Source organism: Aquarana catesbeiana, linkage group LG02 (assembly GCF_042186555.1).
Source record: "Aquarana catesbeiana isolate 2022-GZ linkage group LG02, ASM4218655v1, whole genome shotgun sequence".
Lineage (NCBI taxonomy): Eukaryota > Metazoa > Chordata > Amphibia > Anura > Ranidae > Aquarana > Aquarana catesbeiana.
In genome coordinates this window covers 367898040-367914078 of record NC_133325.1, presented here as the reverse complement: position 1 = coordinate 367914078, position 16039 = coordinate 367898040, and the positions used below count along the sequence as shown (strand labels likewise).

At 36.3% G+C, this 16039-nt stretch overlaps 1 protein-coding gene across 5 annotated transcripts in view; it reads right to left on the bottom strand.

The window, feature by feature from the left end:
- Window positions 1–16039, bottom strand: part of AUTS2 (activator of transcription and developmental regulator AUTS2) — a 2093484-nt gene that overhangs the window by 111935 nt on the left and 1965510 nt on the right. For all 5 annotated transcript variants that reach the window (XM_073615089.1, XM_073615088.1, XM_073615087.1 and 2 more), the window contains one exon: window positions 11986–12034. In XM_073615089.1, coding sequence (XP_073471190.1) covers window positions 11986–12034 — 49 coding nt within the window. The remainder of the gene's footprint in view (window positions 1–11985; window positions 12035–16039) is intronic.

Below are 16039 nucleotides of genomic sequence, written 5' to 3'. Positions count from 1 at the left end.
GCTTCAGGAAACTGAAAATATTACACTATAGGTAAGCAAAAACCCACATGCATAATTTTTTTTAAATAAACACAAGTTACAGAATTTACAGAACACAATTAAACATCACTAACTTACATCAATTTTTTTTTTTAAAAACTGCTTTTACTGGGACATTTTTTTCACCTAGCATTGTGGTTATTTAGCCTTTGGACCAGAACTGTGTATGATAACAAAAAATGTGGCCACCAAAGCTGATTCCGCATGCAGCTTAAAATGCACCGCAGCACTTCTTTAAAGGATCAGCACACCAATTACAAGGTACACAAGTTTCCTTAATTTTAAACATTTAGAAATGTATTTTGCCTAAAAAATAATTATATCTTCTAAAATGTTCAACCCTGGTTTAAATCAACAAACCACTATAAAAAAAAAAAATGTTTGACATTTAGTTCAAAGTAACCATGTATTCTGCCTACAAAAAGTCAAACACATATCAGACACTTTAAGGTGGTTGTTGTATGTGTGCTTTTGCCACGTGCAGGTCAACAAATGTCAAAGAGGACAGATGTAGCACAGGCATATAAGTGACAGACAGAAAATACAACCAGTCAGGCAAAGATCTCTTTAAAGGAACAACAGTAACTGGCAGTTAAAACGCATTCTGAATGATCAATTCTTCCCCTGAGATTGGTTGACCATAGTTTATATGCCATGAACAATTGCAACAGAAAACCAGGATTCACTTGAATCCTTCTGCACAGCAAGTACACATCTAAACCCAGTATTACACACACAGACAGCAGAAGACCACTCTAGCCAGTTGTGCCCAGGGGAAATAGCAATCAACTGGGTTGGATTCTTCCTCTGGATTGCAGTGCTTCCTCTGGGATAAGCCACTGCTGGAGATGCTTATCTGCAATTCCCCCACCCTCAACATTATTATGCACACTTGAAATGTCTGTATATTAAATAAAATAAAAACATAGACTGCTATGGCTGAGTTCTCTTTTTGAAGATATTATTTGCCTTGCCTTGCCTTCACCATTTTACTACTTTCTGAGTCACTGTATCCAGATCATCAGCTCAATTCAATGGAAGAAGATTAGTAATGGAAGCCTACATACAGTACTTCTAACTTGACCATTTGATGATACCTGCATTTTCAACCAAAACATAGTGTATATAGTCTGCTTAATCTCCGCATAAGAATGATCTTTGCATGTTATTTTCTAATGATTTGCCATAATGGCACTATCCAATGTTTAAGTGATTTTATTTACCGTATTTATCGGCGTATAACACGCACTTTTTTCCCCTTAAAATCAGGGGAAAATCGTGGGTGCGTGTTATACACTGCTGTCTCTGAGGGGAGAGGAGCGTTCGGCCACTGTTTTGTCTATCATATGAGCAGGGCCAGGAGGCGTGGCTGTGAGTGTCGGAGCGCCGGGTACACAGGAGATTGCGGCTCTGTGTAATTCAGTAGCGCTCGCTCCTCCTCTTCCCTTGGAGACAGCAGGGATAATCCAACACTGGCAAGGCTGCAATGATGGGAAAGGTGAAGCTGCAGATGGGCACTGAACAGGCTGCATTGGTGAGCAATTCAGAAGCTGCAGATGAGCACTGAGCAGGGTGCATTGATGAGCCGTGACCCTTCTTTTCTTTTTTAAAATGTAAGTTTTTTTCCTTCCCTCCTAAAATTGGGTGCGTGTTATACGCCTGTGCGTGTTATACACCAATAAATACAGTATATTTTTCCTAATTGTGACTTCCATCAATTTCTTGGTCAGAAAAGGGATCAAAATGATTTGCTGCTATATGCTTATATCCCAATAACTTCTGGGTATGCAGAGACACATGGCACTATTTATAATGCAGTGCTTGGTACCTGAGGGGCACGAATCTGTGTAAGTGTTCATTTCAGTTAGCAAAACTTACCCAGGAATCTTGGACAGCCTGGCAGCAGATCAGGGTGGCATGGGAGTGTAAGAAAGGTAAGTAGATTCTCCTTATGGAGCAAGGTGAACATGGGTAAGGGTAAACTACAGTACAGTTTCACTTTAACATTTAAACACCAAGACTGCATGATATTTTGATGATCCCTGAAAACCTCTTCAGAGAAGCTTATTCTGGCCACACCTAACAACTGTACTTTGATTTTCTCCATCAACTCATCCCCCACAGTTATTACCTTTTGGATCATTTGACCCTTTCTTCTAGATTGTAAGCTCTAAGGAGCGGGGCCCTCTGATTCCTCCCATATTGAATTGTATTGTAATTGTACTGTCTGCACTCATGTTGTAAAGTGCTGTGCAAACTGTTGGCACTATATAAATCTTGTATAATAATAATAAATAATAATAATATTCTTGAACTGAATTTCATAATATCTAAGTTATTAAAAATAATTCTAGGGTTTGTTTATACGTTCACACAAGATTCACACATTTTTCTAATATAATACATATAGATAAATGTGTGGATCTGTGTGAAAGTTCTGTGAATCTTGGGTAAAAAACAAAAATATATAAATACGCCCTTACATAATGTATTGTAAATACACAAATTTACATAGAAATAAAAAGTGTATATTTTAAACAGATTGTAAGCTCTAAGGAGCTGACCAGCATTTGCTCAGTCTACGGAGCACATCCTTCCTGAGGACCGGTGCCCAGAACCGGACAGCATACTCAAGTTTGGAGTTGTGGCCTCCCTCCTGAACCCCCAGGAGTGGTACTGAGAGAGTGGTGCTGAGAAGATCCTTTGCTTCTGTTCTTGGATGCTTTTAAAATTAGCAGATCTGGTGAGTTCGATCCCCTAGGGGGAGAGTGTTAACACAGGGTGGAATTCTGCTGACCGGTGGAAGGCGCACACTGAGTTACGACTGTATTGTCACTGATGGACTTTTTTCTGAGCACTTCACAGACTCTCTACCTCTCTGTTTGAATACTTTTGTGCGTAGTTGGCCGCATGATTTTACATTTATCTTTGCTCAACATTTAGCGCTGTTTGTAGTATACGTCTACCTGTCTGGTTTATATATACTATTATTATTAATATTGAAACATACACTGGAACAGAAAGATTCTAGATAGGTGTGTTGAGTTGAATCTCATTAAAACATCTTTGTTTCATTGTCATATCTAGAAAATGTGTTTACTGTATGTCTAATTTAAATGACTGTACTCAACAGCAAAGCATTGAAAGACATTCAGTTCAATTGTTCCCAACATGTGAACAATAATTAATGCATTGCAAGCTGTATTCATTCCTAGAACTAGTGTTGTTTCATGTTACCATGTTTCAAGCATCGTTTAATGCTGTAACCAAGATGTAGAATATTTAGATGTTCTCCCCCCTGTTAACGGCCAGCCCAAGCTCAATAGGCAAGTCACTCTTGAATGTTCCTCCAGAGCCTGTTTCCAAGGAGACTGTGCCCTCAGAGAATAAGTAACCTGAGCTGCACCAGCCCCCTATTATCTTTTGACAAGATGTTGACTGTTAGAGAATGCCATATCCCTTGGGATTGATAGCTTACTTGGAATCGAAAAATGGTCGTGCCAAACAAGTTCTCCATAACTGGCACCCACTTCAACATAACAAAAGAATGACAATTACTGAATTTACAAAGCTCACGGCAATCATGCTTGGAGGTGCCCACTTTTGAAAGACTTGTAAGAACTAGCCTCAGTCTTAGTTTCTGATACTGCCGTGTCACCACAACAAGGTAAAATCTATGCACTGCAAAGTATTCTTTGAAATAAAAGGACACTTACCAAGTTTAATAACATTGAACACACAGAGTCATATTTTTTGTAGTGATGCAACCATCAGGTGGTGTAGGAGTTAACAACTGCTCAATTGTGAGCACTAGGGTGAGAACAAAACAATGTAGTAACAGTAATAGGGTCTTTTAGGCATTACAGAAGAAAAAGTGTACATGCAGTGAAATAAAAACTAGATTGGCTAGATTTGAATTTCTTCATTTTTTTTTTACTGTTTTTTACACGAGGGCAACACCAAGGCTGTCCAAACAATCTCTGTCTAATTCATGAGCCTCAAAGTGAGATAACGGGAATGTTTAACTACTTGCCGACCACCCGCCGGCAGGTTGGCTCCCCCGCGTGCAATCTCTCCTCAGAGAGCCAGAATGGAGAGTAGAGAGAGAGATCTGCTGTTCCCAGTGATCAGGAACAGCAATCTCTCTCTACTCCCAGTCAGTACACTCCCCCCACAGTTAAAAAACACCTCCCTAAGACACACTTAACCCCTTGATTTCCCCTGGTGTTAACCCCTTCCCTGCCAGTGACATTTATACAGTAATCAGTGGCTATTTTTAGCTCGGATCGCTGTATAAATGTCAATGGTCCCAAAAAAGTGTCAAAAGTGTCCAATCTGTCTGCCGCAATGTCGCAGTCCCACTAAAAATTGATGATCACCGCCATTACTAGTAAAAAATTAATAATAAAAATGCCATAAATCTATCCCCTATTTTGTAGACACTATCACTTTTGCGCAAACCAATCAATATACACTTATTGCGATTTTTTTTTACCAAAAATATGTAGAAGAATACATATTGGCCTAAACTGATGAAGAAAATTGTTTTTTTAATTTTGTTTGGATATTTAGTATAGAAAAAAGTAAAAAATATAGTTTTTTTTTTTCAAAGTTGTCGCTCTTTTTTGTTTATAGCGCAAAAAATAAAAACCGCAGGGGTGATCAAATACCACCAAAAGAAAGCTCCAAAATTTTGTTTCGGGTACACGACCACGCAATTCTCAGTTAAAGCGACGCGGTGCCGTATCTCAAAAAATGGTAGGGTCATTAAGGGGGAAAATCTTCCGGCCCTTAAGTGGTAATTACTGAATGCACCAGTTCTCAATGGACAAGCAAAAATTGCATTTGCCACACCTTAGAGGTCAATTACAACCAAAATTGATATTTCAGATTTGGATTGGTAGCTTTGGTTTCAGTCATCCAGCAACCTCTGATATCTGATTTCAACTAGTGGTGAGTTTTCCTTACAGCTGTTGACTTCTTTGTTCACTTGACCAAAAAAGGATATCTCTCCCTTGCAACAAATTTGCTAAAATATTTGTTATTCTACACTTTAGAGCACCATTTAAGAAAGCATCATTATTTGGTTTTATCACTGCCACAGTAGGTTCTGAAAGCTCTTATGCCCTGTATACACGATCGGATTTTCTGACAACAAATGTTGAGCTTGTTGGCTGAAAGTCCGACTGTGTGTATGCTCCATCGAACATTTGTTGTCGGACTTTCCGCCAACAAATGTTGGCTAACAGGTTCTCAAATTTTCCACCAACAAAACTTTGTTGTCGGAATTTCCGATCGTGTGTACACAAGTCCGACGCACAAAAGTTCACGCATGCTCGGAATCAAGCAGAAGGAGCCGCACTGGCTACTGAACGTTCTTTTTCTCGGCTTGTCGTATGTTTTGTACATCACCACGTTCGTAATGGTTGGCCAACATTTGTGTGACCGTGTGTAGGCAAGACAAGTTGGAGCCAACAGCCTTCAAACAAAACTCCACAGTTTTGTTGTCAGAAAGTCCGATCGTGTGTACGGGGCATTAGATTCCAACATGTATTTGTAACCCCTCAAACAAAATGTCAATGTTTTATAGCAGAGGAGATAAAAGGTCCAACATACAGTATATGCTGTTATCCCACAGTCTCCAGGGAATAATTTCAATTCCTTAAAGGACTTGCCCACTTTTTATTTTTTAGTAAACAGTACAGGAATTGTAATAGCAATACAGTGTTTGTGATTACCTTTCAGATCCTCATACCATTTAGAGAACCCCATACCATGCCATGTTATCAATATAAATATATGGACTAGTAACATCATTAGTAAACATTAGATATTCTTTGGCTGATCTATACATTTTAACAGCAAATGCTGCCTGCAAAACATAAGCAAGAGGAAAAGTGCTGAGTTGTTACATTCTAAAGCATTATCTATAAACTTGGATAGTAAGATGCCTTATAAATTTATAAATTAGTTTAATAAGTTTAATAATATTGGTTCAGCATCTATGATACAACGGGTGAAAAGCAACAGATAAGAGAGAATAGTGCTTTCAATGGACTCTTGAAGAAATCCAAATATGTGCACTTACTGCAATCAGCCAATTAATGTGTGCACTCAAGGCTATTCTCCTTCCAAAAGAACACTTGAAAACAATTTGCTTTCCAGCTTGCTATCTTTTAAGCAAAAGTTTGCACTAAGCAATTAAACAGCTCATTCAAGCTTTATTCAACACACCTTATGCAAACAGACATTCTGTAGGAGTCACTCACCAGCTGATAGTGTGTGTGTGTGTGTGTGTGTGAATACATGTACTCAAAGGTGAAGCAAGAATCATATTCGCCACAAAATCCTAAGAATAATAGCACTGATAACCCCAGGCTCATAAATACTTTGTTACTGCCTTTGTTCCACTGAGATAAAAACAACTCAGATTAACAATCTAGCTCTTTATATAGCCTTGACAACCATTCACTTGGAATTAGCCTTCACCTCCTGGACAAATTAGAGCATCATGTTGGCTCATTAAAAAACATTGATGAAAGCTATAAAACACAAAACAGCATGAATCCACAAGCTTAAAATATTGCACCTGATATCAAGCTGTTAGAAACAGTTCTGATACATGGTCAGATCTTCTGACAGACAGAACTAAAGGTCCAGTATTTGGTTGTCTTGTAAATTATTGTTCAGAATCCCAGTGAGTTAATAAAATCTTGCAAACCCTAGTCAGATGACTGTGCTTTGCAAGGACTGGGATTCAATAATGACTCACAGAATCATTAATGAATCCTGAAGTAACTTAGCAAATGTGCCAGGTATGAACAGGCATATTCGTTAAGTGCTAACTGACCAATTACATTGCAATTAGCCATGACATTAGGGCTGCATCATAGCTAGACCAGTTAAAGGCCACTAGAGGCATAAACAGAAAGGAATTATGTCTTGCTCTGGGATTCTGGCATTTCCAAAACATTTCCCATCTACTAAAACCACTCTGTAGTCTTTTAATTATGTTTTAACACAAGTGAGACAGTAAAATAAAATGCAAGCTATACATGATGTGAAAATTGTAGTAAGCCAAAGCAACCAATCCAATATAATCTCTTAACTGATGTAAAAACGGTCAACTAAACTCACACTGCTCGAGATATACTGTATATTATGTAATACACTGTCTAATTCAAATTCCAAACAATAACAAGAACTTATTTGACAGAATTTCTTTAAAATTGAAAGATGTTTAAAACTTTTACAAAAAATTCTGTAATTGGCCAACAAATTATCATTATTATTATTATACAGGATTTATATAGCGCCAACAGTTTGCGCAGCGCTTTACAACATGGGGCAGACAGTACACTTACAATACAAATCAATACAAGAGGGATCAGAGGGCCCTGCTCGTTAGAGCTTACAATCTAGAAGGGAGGGTCAAATGTCTTTTCCCAATCCAAAGTGAATAATGCCCTTACCAAACCCCTTCCACATTGGGACATTACCTGAGTCTTAGGGAAATCGTGATGAATTCTTCCTGCCCGGCATTCTAGGTGTTAGATCTAGCCCTGTATGTTTGCCCTTACTGAATTTTGCACATGACCATTACCCTCTGCACTGCCTTACTGTATTATTCTGGATGTTATCCAGAAATATTTGTTTCTATCCTAAAATACCCATACTTGCGCAGCAAAATTATTATGCCTGCTTCTAAGATGACTGCCACTCATGGAAAAGGAAATCCGGATGGCTGCACTCCAATGCTGAGATCCAAAATGCCTTTATTTGTATAAAATCATGAAGAGCACGACATGTGCAAGCAGGAGAGGAAAGGCTAACGCGTTTCACACATAAACGGTGCTTTATCAAAGACACTCATGTTCAAAATTGTCAGATTTCCTGTGGGATAAACAAGCACAACAGCTTAGAGGTAGGACTTCTGCCTTGCAGCATGGGGGTTCTCGTTCCAATTCAAGTTTTACAGAATTTAAATGCTCAAAAGCAAGTGTGAAATCAAGGTATACTAATACACTATAACATTATTATAAATGTGTAAACCTTTATTTCAGCGAGAGTAAAGTACAGTAATATACCCGACCCAAAGCCTACGCCACTACTCTGAGCCTAAAATAATTTCAACCAATTTATCCATTTTACTTATTGACCCCACATTCTCTCGGAAACCTAAAAACCTTGGCTAAACCAAGCAGGCTTTTAACATCATCCTTTCGTGACCTTCCTTGCAGGAAGATTCTTTACATAAAAGGACTTAGCTTAGTCTGCCTTGTGCATCTAGCACCTTGTCATGTCATCATCCATATCCGACCTAACCCTGTCCCATTATGCTTAGACCCTGCTCTTAAAGGACCTTGCACTTATCAAACAGCAAATACAATTACCCTTCATTAAGCTGACGACCTCGACAGCAAAATATATTTGACCAGGATAGTGGGGGATGAAAAAAAAACGAGTACAGAAGTCTTATGTAAACAACCGAACAATACAGCTTTATCTTATCTTGAGAACCTATTGCTGCTTGTCTGTGACTGTGTGCTTTACTGCCAAAATAAAATAAATTGAATCAGCTCACACATGATAGCATGTTCTTTCCTAAGTCATACTAATTGCTTGGCTAATTGATGTTTGTTGAACTTTCTCCATTTCATTGAGTGATTAGGTACAAAGCTAACAGTTGACATCTGTAGGCGCTTAACTGGCGTCTGTAATTACTGTTAATGTTAAATAATTGTTAGTTAATTGGAATGGTAACTGGCTGAATGGAATCCAGATTGTGAAGCAACAAAAAAAGAAATCCTTTTTTAAATAAACATACATATTCAAGAAAAACGTTTTAACACAGTTGTGAAAAGCCACCAATGGCCTTCAAACTTGCAGTGTTGCTTTGCTTTGACAAGGATCAATATAAACCATGGGCAAACTCAAGGTTTAAATGTATATCGCTTAGTATTAGAGTATGTCACTTAATGAGCTGTAAATCTAATTCTCGCTTATATTTCCCAATTTGGAACCTTTCAACATATGTATTCTTTACTTATTCACCCTATCTGATAAGTTCCAAAACCTTACCAAAACCCAGTAGCAATAGCAACATTTTCTCCTGATACAAATGTTTGTTTTTTTATAGTTTATCATGAATGTAGCAAAAATATATATACATTCAACAAAACACGTTTTTTTATTAGCAAGATCATCTAAACACAAGATTTTTGAAGTTTTTGGAAGATTTTACTAAAACACACATTTTCATTGCTACAAAATAATCACTAAAGGCTATTATTGTATCATAATTTTTCTAAAAGCATTGGAGCCCTTGTAACAGCAAGATGCAAACTATTAGTGCAAAACTATTCATGTATACAAGTGTCACTGCTCCCTTAACCAGAAAAAAATAATATAATAAAAAACATTTGATCTATCACTTTATACAAAGTACACCAAGTTGGCCTTTCTACCATTTGATAATGACCATTTTAAACAATGGTACTACATACCCAAAGAAAAATAAAATAGCTTGAATCAAAGCCAAGACTGGAAAACATTTATAATAGGAAGAAAACAGTTGTATCGCACAACTGTCCTCCCTCAATGAAATACAGTGTTTCTTTTTCAATCCATCCCCAAAGCTTGTGCACAGGAGGCCAAGTGTATTTAACAAATGTCAACACTGTAGATATCTACGCTGCACAGATTGTTTTAAAGACAACACGAAAGAGTTAGAAAATGCTGATACAGCAATTAACTAGTCTTCAGATTCCCTAGGATTAAAGAGTGTTAAACTGCTAATCTAGGAAATCTCATTAATCATACATAATGTATTGTTCTAATTGGATATCGATGTCTAAATCCCATTTACAAACCTTGTACATTCAGAATGCCGTGTGAATTGCAGCCTTTTAGAATACAGATATGGTTCAGACAGGAGAAAATTGACCTTCCTTTCAGCTTGTTCTTTGCTCTTGGCAAGTTATACGACATAATGCGAAAAAAAAACATGACTTTTAAAAGCAGGCGAACCTGCTTTGTTTAAGAACTTAAACATGATGTTCATCAATCTGACAGCTTCTTGACAGCATTGTCAACTACCTATCTACCAAATCACTGAACACGCTGCAGCCAAAACCTTTCTCGTCTCGCACAAGCATTACACACAAGAGTACTTGCACCTGTTTTTTTTTAGCTTGAATTGATACTATCAAATAGCAAAGGATTTCCTTTCAAGTTGTTTTAGATTTGATGTTTACAGAGATAATCCCATCAAAAACTCCCCTTAGGCATTTTCTACTCTATTTTTTTTCTCTCCCCAAGTCCAAAAAAAAAAAAAAATTAATAATGTGAGTAAGCCTAATTCTGTCTAATTCTGTATACATTTTTTCTGGCACCTGGGCTATGCATGGAGTACTAGCTCCTTTCACAGTACCAGTAAGAATTAGCATATGGCAAGAAAAAGAGGACTCGTGAACAGAGAAGAATAGACCCATTTTAATGGAAATAGAGGCCAAAAGAATCTACCATCCACTAAAAAGCTTATTTGTGTATGGATTCCCAAGCAAAGCCTAGAAGAGCTGATGTTGATTTTAGAATACACAAAGAAGCTTTAATCCTTTCAAGGGAACTAAATCACAACAGAGGAGAGCTTCACAAGAAAGTCTTGCTGTCAAGAATGCTTATTCAAAACCAAATAGATGCCACAAATCAAACCCTGTAAGTAAACACAAATAGAAATATGGGAAATAGGTTTGACAGAAGAAAAAGAAAACTGAGGGAAGGGAACAAGGGATCCTCTTTATCAATCACGCCTCATTCTTAGTGGAGTGGGTCCTTCACCCCAGAAACAAACCATCAGGTAGGAATGTTGATTGACCAGGCTGCCTTTCATTCTTTTAGTTATAGCTTAACAAACCGCCTCAGCAAAATTTCAAATATCTTAGTTCATTTTAAAAAATACAATTAAATTTAATATATACATTCCAAAACTTTTTTTTATGCGCCATTTACATTGTTGTTTAAACTTCTGTGCCTTTTTTTCAAATGCTTTTGATTTTTTTTTTTCCTTTTGTGATTTTTTTATTTTTTATTTTATTTATTTCTGTTCTGTTTCCTTAGTTTATGTCTTTTGTCTATTTGTTAATGAATACAACAGTATAACTAATATGATACATTTTACACTTACATACAAACTTGCTTTACAGCATTGTTAAAAGACCCCTGTTGTGGCATTAGTAGAAAGTTCATTGTAGTGTTTATGTCCACCACATGCCCCATTTGACTATGAATAATTTTTATAGGCAGGCAGTAAAGGTTTTTTTTGCTGGCAAATAGCTTAGCATACATTAAAAGAGGTCTTAAGACAAACTGCATTAGTCACAGCACTTAAGGCTTTGTGAAAATAGGTAGCATGCCATATACTGCACAATATATTTAATATAGATAATATGTACAACGTCAATGGATGTTATTAGTAAATGGATGGAAATCAGCAGTATTTTATTAATCGATTCTGGTTTAATATGCAGATGACTTTAATAGACACGGTATTATGGCTTTATCTCTTTTTGAAACATGGAAACAAAAATGTATATATATATATATATATATATATATATATATATATATATATATATATCTATAAAATTAAATATTTTTTCTACAAAGTATCTCTAATAACAAGCTAGTAATAGCTAAACTACGCACTTGTTAAAGTTTGTAGCTCTAACAATATTAGGGTTTATAATTTTAGGCCTATATATAACCAATATTAACTGTGATTGTAACATAGTCAGTAACAGTCAACGACAGCTGCATCGATATATTACTATTTTGATTATCCATGTGCACGTTGAAGAGATTAATATGACTAAAAGCAAATGCCAAGCTACCCAAAGTTGATGCATATAAAAAGCCAGAAATAATTACAATTAATGACAAACTTACCATTTTTTGAGATGGTGCTGAAGAATTTTTCTGAACTGGCATCTGAAACCTAAAATGTAAACAAAAAAAATGCATTTTACCTTTTCTGGTCATGACCAATTGCCAATCAGTAATGCATCAAATTTACATTTTATTGGAAAATTTCCCATGAATTACACCCTCTTACACCCTCTTCTATAAAAAGAGTTCTTTTTTCATATTTTCAGATGTAAAACATTTATTTTTCTTTCACAACAAAGGGTCTAAAGCTGCACTGCCAAGTACATTTCCACACGGTGGTGCTATTTAGCTATGCATTTCACAAAGTGGCTTTCGCCTGGAAAAAGGTTTTACGAACACCAAATGATGTTGTTTCCAGGCCCATGCACTTTCTTGATGTGCTGTGTTACCAAATGTGATACAGCTGAAGTGGTGCAGCGGTGTTGTGGTTTCATAGACACATTATTTTTAATTACTCTGTCTCTCTTGGCTCAGCACATTTTCTGTAACTCTGGGATGTTTCTTAACCCACAGCAGTTATGCCAGAATTGTTATTGCATTTGGGAACTCCTACAAAAATTTGAAATCTCAAACTATTGTGCTTATTTAACAAGGCAGTGAAGAGAGCAAAGATGTTCTGTAAAAAGCAGTGATCCATTGTAATGAGTCAAATTTCATCTGTCATTGTTTTAAGGCAAGCTCTTCAAAGAAAAAATAAAATCTCTTTGCCTGCTATAGGTTAATACTTATTGTGCAGTGCTCCTAACTGAAAGAGCCTGGAATATCTATTTAGAGAACGATAAAACTGAAAATTATGCATATAGGCCATATATATTATGCATTTCATCTGAAAACAATAGTTCCTTAAATATTACAATGAAATAAATTATCACACATGCAAAACATGCCCTCCATTTAAAAACATGCATTCTTTATTTTACTTTGATGATGGCCTTTAAGGATTATTTTTTTATATAAATTTTTTCTATTTTGACTATGCTTTTATTTGTGGTGGGATTTACACTAGTATACTTTTGCAAGCAGTATTTGCTACCGCGTGAACATGTGCATTTCTAAGGCCGCTCCATAGAAGGATGGAGTATTTGAAAAAAAAAAGAAGCCCTTTCACACCTCCATATGACGACTGACTTCATCAGCAGCATTGATTTGCTGTGATCTGTTGGAGGTCAAGGGTCACTGACTTGACCACAAACTAAGCAGCACTAGACAGCTGAAGAGGTGCTGGAAATCCTACAGACCTACAAGCCTGAGTAATCCTTTGTATAATACAACTCATGACTTTTTTTTTTAAAGAATCAGCCCATAAAATGTTCACATCACTTCTACCACTATTACTAGAGGTGCTAATTTAACCAATACCCACTAGATGACAAAGAAGAAGAAGGGAGATAAAATTCCAAATGCGTGCTATAAATTGCAATACAAAGCATTTTCTTGTTGTTTTTTATATGTGCAAAAATATGGCAAAATATCATCAAAATGATGCAAACATTATCCTGTATCAATATTAATCCTTACATATATATTGAAGAAAAATATAGCTATGTGTTAAAAGAAAAATGTAATAGAATTAAAACTGGGGACAGCTAACACTCAAACAGAGGCATTTATGGGTCCAATATATTAACACTATTTTTTTTTTTCTCAGAAAGGCAGAGAAATATCTGTATATACAACTTTCTTTGCCAAATTCAGAACAATTTATCATATAATACTGAGATATAACAACATATTTATACACTTATTAACTACTTGTATCAATAACCCCACATCTTATCGGGGACCTCTTTTCTTTTTCAAGTAACTATAACAATTTATCAAGAAAAAAAAAAAACTGTTTTTGTAATCTAATTATAGATTGACCTGATTGCACCACTTAGACCAATTATATTTCATAAAATGCTTTAATGAGAAACATACTGCAACCAGAGACTGACATGTAACCGGACAGTCACTATTTTTAAATAAGAAGCAGTGTTTTGTGAACTATTATCTAGGTTGGGCCTAAAAGAAATAAAAGTAAGGTATTTACACCATTCTTCCAAAGCCTTACCAGAAAATAAATGTATTCTCACACTATTTTATAGAATTAACATTTCTCAATTTTTGCCTGTATGGAACTATTACATTTTTTACCTTTCATATACATCTTGGAAACCAAAATCCAAACAAATTAATATTCACGTAAAATCCTCAATAATTTTAACTATAGTAACATGTTTATTTTCACACCTTAGGCACACTTTATAAGGGGTCCCATTTTACATTAATAACAATATATTCATGCTGCATATAAGGAAAAAAAACTACGAACAATGTCAAGATCGGGTACGGTCAGTAAGTACAGTGTATGTTTCCGGTTCACATTGGCATACTGTGTCGGCATGGAATATTTAGGTATTGACTAATTAAATACTTGTTTCGAAAAATCACCATCAATGCTATCCATAAGATGCCTAATAATAAATATATAAATCCACCATTTAAACTCTTTCAATAGGACGGCAGTAAACAACATCAGTCTTAGTTTCCACTGGAACAATTGACGTTAAAAATATTCTATTCATTCGACTATTTGAGGACATTATAATTTTATATCAAGGCATCAGCTCTCTCCCTCTTCTTTCACTCTGAGGCCCATGCCTATTCAAATCACAGTTGTTGAACTGATTGTGACTATTCTCTTGCTGTCAGTTGATATTAATGACTACACTGACAATCACAAATTCATATAGCCAAAATTAGACTTCTTAACGCAATCAGGGAATAGGGTAACCTCATTCCATTCAGCATTACCCTTCCAGAACTTTTCATCAAAGCTATAACAAGGAGTTTTCAGTCCAAAAAAAAAAAAAATGCTACTTTATATTGATAAATAGAAGGTGCTTTCAGCACTAGTACTGGGATTTCAGATAAATTCATTTTATGCAGACTTGTTTGACCATCAATTGACCAGCGATGCTACTACTTATTGATTAGTCAGTGGAAGCATCCCTTATAACATGTATCTACCGAGCTTGAAAAATTAGTAGTACATCATGACCTTCTATGACCCACTATCATTTATGCAGTAGATATCGGCAATGCATATATTTGTAGATGTACAGTGTTCTGCGTACAAGTCCAAACCTTAATGTCAATCACAAGTCTGATCAGCGTTTAGAATTTTTAGACTTGTATTTTGCTGGAAAATATGTTTATTTTCTGCGGTCAAGTGGTAGATGTAGAACTGTGTTTACAGTAAAAGTGGTATGTTAGTGATTTGTATTTTGTACGAGTTGAACATCCTTTGTTTATTTCTACCTAGCATGCATTGTTTATTGTTGGCATATGAAGCCCAGTTTCCAGATTTATTTATTTTTTTCCCAGTACTGTCACCAGAGAACTAGTGCATGATGAGAGACCTTGTGCTGCAGAAGGTAGATAAAAATAGCCAGCTGAGGGTAGAGGAGTGGGAGATGCTAAGAAGGGCAGTCAGGGATAGTGAGGGCAGCTGCCTCTCTGCTTAGCTACATTCTGTCTTCCCTGCCCAGTTGGGACCCAGATCAAAGAAATCTTTCTAACATATTGTTTTCCGGGAAGTACAGCACAATGAAATACACAAAAGGACGTGGCAGGCAAACACAAAATAGAGAAAAAAAAAAAAAAACAACACAAGTACACAAATTAATTATGGTTTGCATAAACCTCATAAAATAGCTCTGTCTAATATGTATTAAACTTTATTTTTTTTTCAATGCAATGAAATAGATATTCTTCTATATTGTACACTCTTTCTTCACGTAGACCACCCATACTCATTCAGGGTTCCGTGAAACCCTAGGGTTCCACCAGAGGTTGCTAGGGGTTCCTTGAGCTGTAGCTAATTGACCTCACATCTGATGGTGCTTGCATAGTTCCTGGTCCGATGCCATTTGGCAGAGTCAGCTGCATGACACAAATAATCTTTTTAAATGTCTCCAAGGGGGACATTCTGACCACCACTGTAAGGGGGAGGGGGGGGTCATTCTTCCCCTATCTCCAATGTCAAGAGACCATTTGTTACTGATCGCCA